General features: G+C 39.1%; 1 protein-coding gene across 1 annotated transcript; it reads right to left on the bottom strand.

The window, feature by feature from the left end:
• Nucleotides 1–3,640, bottom strand: LOC104946086 (voltage-dependent calcium channel gamma-1 subunit-like). The gene is made up of 4 exons (XM_010771842.1): nt 3,637–3,640; nt 3,370–3,444; nt 1,609–1,746; nt 1–1,170 (listed from the first exon to the last, which is right to left on the bottom strand). The coding sequence occupies exons 1-4, from the start codon at nt 3,638–3,640 to the stop codon at nt 938–940; spliced, it is 450 nt and encodes a 149-aa protein (XP_010770144.1). The 3' UTR covers nt 1–937.
• Nucleotides 3,641–5,047: the final 1,407 nt, after the last annotated feature.

Here is a 5,047-nt window from a genome sequence, read left to right as displayed (position 1 = left end):
TAACATGTAAAGCATAACCCTACTGTTTAGCAAACGCTGTGGACAATAGTGGATTGGAGGTTAAGACACCAGAGGTCCTGAACATTGACCTGAAATAAACGACTGATCAACACTGGAGTATCTGGCAAGTGTTCCTCTATTGACAATCAATGGTATAGATTGGTTTAAAAAAGTCCTTTGAGAAAAGAAGAGGCTGAAGTGAGAAGAAGCCATTACAACGACCCACTGCTGCACTTAAAACACAGCCTTTCAGTTCAATAGCTCACCATTTCTATCTGTGTGGTACAATCCAAACCAGTCTTTCTTTTGTTAAACTTGCCTGGTCTTTTGTATTGAATCATTTAAGTCTTGAGGTTTAATCGTGTCTGGTCTGCTTGTTGACATACTTTGTTCTTTACAATGATATTGTTCAGTATTTAACAGACTTTGGAAAATAATTGTACTTTCATTCGAAGGACAGATAATCGTACTGATTGACCATAAACAATTTAACATTACAGTTCTGATTGTCTATCACTATGGCATTGCTTGTTTGGCATAAAATCACTAAACCAAAGCCCAAAAACAATTAATAAGCACACATGGACTTTGTATAAAAGATAAGTTTGGTTTTGGTTCTGTTCGGCAGATGACTCTTAAGTCTCAGATGTTACTTAACCATTCCTCTGGTCTTGAACCTCAAAAAGGAAGAGGTTTCCAAACAAGTCATATTCTCACTGCTTTAGCCCGTAAAGATAAGGTGAAATTCATAGTTTTTGTTGCGGCTGGTTAACTATCACAAGTCTCTCCAAGTTGATTATAATATTTTACTAACATAAACTAAGCTCAATTGACAAGGGAGGTGGGAATAACTAGGACAACATCAGTTAAAGGGCTCAAGGTGTAGGTGTATTTTTCGTCTTTTTACCCAGGCTTTCAGACATTGTATCACCTGTGGCTAATCTAATGTGTCCGGCTCGGCGTCCATGCAGGTCTCCCAGGGGTTACGGGGCATGTTGGGCATGGAGATGAGGAGCAGGGCACCCCCGCTGAGGATGAGCAGCGTGAAGGAGGCGCAGGCACAGGTGAAGGACCAGGAGTAGTAGTATTCAATCCAGATGGTCTCATCACTGTCAATCATGCGCTTGACAGACTGGCGCATAACCTCAACAGATATGATAATACAAAGACCTGCGGGGACAAAACAGAGAGTCATGGTCCTTTTTAGGAGAGGCTTCACTTGCATGGCAGTTGTGTTCAACCTTTAAATGTCAAGATTGTCCGTTGTGTTTGTAAGAATAAAAGCGATTCAAAAAGGGGGTTGACACCCATCAAAGTATATGATGATAAATATATTGAAATGCCACCCTAAGGCTACATCAAGAAAGAGCGCTTCATGAGTGAGTTTGGTTGGTGGTATGAGAGGGTAAGGCTTCTCACGTGTACATGTATCATTAGTATTCGAGCTGACTGCCTGAACTACCTCACAGGCTTCATTCCAATTAGTAATATTCTTGACAAATGAAAAGGTCTGATGACACGTTTACATCTCACTTGAAGCTGTAACACAAAAGACAAGAGTAGCAGACGGAGCCTGATCTGTGATTCACATTATCTGCAGCGTCTCACCTGCGAAGGCGAAGAACATCCCAGCAGGCCTGAGCAGGTAGTCCCGTCCCTTCCCGAAAGAGAAGATGACACAGATGGTGCCCAGGATCATAAAGATCAGACTGAAGATGGCAATGGCTGCTGCTGATATATTGTACTCTGAGGTTAGGACAAAGCAAGATGAAAAAAGTTAAAAATAAACAGTAAATAGAGAGTGAATATACAGAAAGAAAAGCAAGTGAAAGTGAGGGATGGAGAAAAGAGAGAAGCTGTAGTTATTACAAATTAGAAGAGAGTGGGAAGGAGCAGAAGGGGAGGTTGCAATCTCGTTTACATAATCATTTTCAATGTTGCACTCAGGCGAGTTATGACACGGATAATTAGCCTCTAAATTAGCCTCCCTTTAAAACAACAATCATTTATATAAAACTGGCAATAATGCCATTTGCAGATAAGAATCTCCAGGCTTATCACAATGTGGTTACAACGTCTCTCTCTTCCCCTCCTGTCTGTTGGTAGATATGTATGATTTAGTCTTTCTTTCAATCTAACACTCCAACTGTGATAGAAATGAACCTTAGAGCATCCGGTTTCACTTCAGCACCCCGACGGGAGCATCAAGTGTAAAATAACCCTATGCACTCATTCTCTCCAGTGCAGGTCGCCTGTCTCTTTGAGGGCTGTTGGTCTGTTTGGTGATGCATGAGTATCTCTTTTGCATTTCACGTGTGCATGTTTTTCCCTAAGCTTGATAGCTTTTGCACGGTATGTTCAGTTCAATAAACACATTTTCAAGCCCCAATTTGATTGCTTTTATTGTATTATTTGTGGTATACTTCCTGCTGGTAATAACAGGCTCTGCAGTCTCTGTAGAGTGTTTGAGTGTTGTATGTCTTTAAAAAAAAATTGACCTTGAGTCTCTTCAATAAAGCTGATGATGATGATGTAGAGGCTTTTAAAAAAACTACTGAAGACCTATCTTTTTACATTGGCTTTTATTTCAATTTGAAATGTGTGTGATGTGTTCTGTTAATATGTTTGTTCCTTTCAGGACTCCACGTGGTGTGTTTTGTTTTTATGTTGACCTTACATTTCTGCCTCATGTAGTTATTGTAATCATGTTTCTGTGGTCTTAATTTTAACTATTGTTCCTTCTTGTGAAGCACTTTGTGAATTCTATTTCTATGAAAGGGGCTATAATAAATAAACGTATTATTATAATAAATAAACGTATTTATATATACCTTAAATGGTGTTTTCAATTTGGCACAACTACATACAAAATAAATGCACATGAATAGATGCTTGAATTTAGCGGCATTCAAATTGAAATTATTCATTTCCAGCCAGAAGCTGGTCAGCGTTGAGATTCTGACAAGACTGTAGTACACACTGTATTAATTTATATATCTAAACTTGACAAGGATCTGTAATTGCCTGTCTTTATGAGTACCTAGATGTGTATCCCCCACACTTTGCTGTGTGTTCTTCAAAAGCTGAAAAGGGTTTAGCTGTTTCCTGGAAATACATTGACTTTGAGAATAACAATCTTTCTTAAACCGGAAAGATGAGAAGATCAGAATAAGAGGATATTGGAACATATTTCTATCTTATCTTATCTTATATGAAGGTCAGTGTGCATTTTACTGAGTTGGTGTTCAAGTGTATTGTAGTTGTATAGAAAAGAAAAACCTAGGTTCCTTGAACATTTCCTACAAACGTTTGTGGGAAAAAAATATCTGTTGTAAGTTTCAGTATGAGTGACAGTGAGGAGGCACCCACCTTTCTGTGTCTTCACTTCAAAAACTTCAGCTTCCTCCCCCGAGGTAAAGTGTTTGAAGTAGGAACAGTTTTGTGCTGAGTAAGAGGAAAGAGAGAAGAGGGAGTTGAAAAAAGGGTTGTATCTGTGTGTCTGAAATACCAATCAATCCTAAACCTCTCAATGGACCCCAAGTCAGCCAATGCACATACATTGATTAAACAGACAGCCATGAAAAATGTTAATGTTGTGTGACCATTATATTTTTTTACAAAAGTTAATTTATTTACCCATTCATAACCTCACTTTTTTGAAAGTTCCGAAATTATTTAGAATTATTTTTGTTTGCAAATCTAGCACATTGGCTCTTAGCTGTTCACCTAGGTGGATTCATACAGTCTTAGCAGCTAAAACCTGAACATCAGAAATAACTAGAGAATGCAATTCCTGAAGAAATTGCTAGTAATGCTTTATGCTGAAAAGCATGTAAGAAGAAAGTGAAGAATTTAGATTGAAATGATACATGAACACTGGGGGCTTGAATGTGTGATAAGAGAAGAAAAGAAAGTAAAATGGCTTGGAAAAGTAGCAGAATATTTGAACAGCAAACTATTGAACTAACTTGATGGCGAATTATCTGTCGCCATGGCAACGGTATTTGATGACACCTCATAATACGCTTAGATATGTTGATGGCTGCATCGTTACCAAACCTGTCAATTTTTGGGCTGTTTGAAGCATTTTCACTGAAGTTATGAGATAACCGTGTTTCATGGCGAGCATTGTGTTGCCATGACAACGGCATTCGAAGATGTCTTCACGGCTGGAGTGTTAGCACACATGTGAAGTTTTTGCACTTTTTGACCATTTTCATAGGAGTTATAGCAATATCGTGTTTTATTACAAGGGATGCGTTGCCATGGCAACAGCTTTTGAGGAAAACTCACTAATGGCACATAGACATGTTGAGGGCTGGACCATTAACTATCATCTGAAGTCTGGTGGTGTTTTGACCATTTTCATATCAGTTACGACAACATCGTGTCTTTTGGGGGGATGCGTTTCCATGGAAACAGCCTATGGTGAGATATCAGATTTGGCGTAGAGCTGTTGAGGCATGGACAGGTGATATACAAGCGAAGTTTGGGGGCGATCGGACCTTGTCCATTGGAGTTACAGCGACATTGTTTTTCATGGCGAGGGATACGTTTCTATGGAAACGGCATATGATGAAACGGAATAAACCCCATAATTGACGTAGAGCTATTGAGGGCAGGGCCATTCACCATTATCTGAATTCTGCTGCTGTTTTATGGCGAGGGATTGAAATTTCAAAGCGTGAAGCATGTCAAGGAACTTGAGCATCTGAAGGAAATGTTTTGTGTACTTTCGGGTTAATAATGTGGCCTTTTTGGCAGATTAACTAAAGGTGTGCGGCTGCTGTGGTGGGGAAAGATGAGGCTGAACTTACAATGGGGTTTAATGGAGACATGTTGAAAGTTTTTGTCACTTCATGCCCTCAGGAGGCATTTTTGTTTCATTATTTTGCTTAATTTATTTTTATTTTTCAAGCTACAAGATGTTTTCCTACGTTTGTCATGCAAAATTATGTCTCAGGAATGTAGGGTTTGGGAATTATGGCAGCTTTAAAAGAAAATATGAGGGCAAAATGTAATCTGTCCTCCACTCTGTGACATCACA

This window comes from Notothenia coriiceps, unplaced genomic scaffold, assembly GCF_000735185.1.
Source record: "Notothenia coriiceps isolate Sejong01 unplaced genomic scaffold, NC01 NC01_scaffold00010592, whole genome shotgun sequence".
Lineage (NCBI taxonomy): Eukaryota > Metazoa > Chordata > Actinopteri > Perciformes > Nototheniidae > Notothenia > Notothenia coriiceps.
Note: the sequence above shows the minus strand (reverse complement) of the source record. Positions and strands in the feature narration are given on the sequence as shown.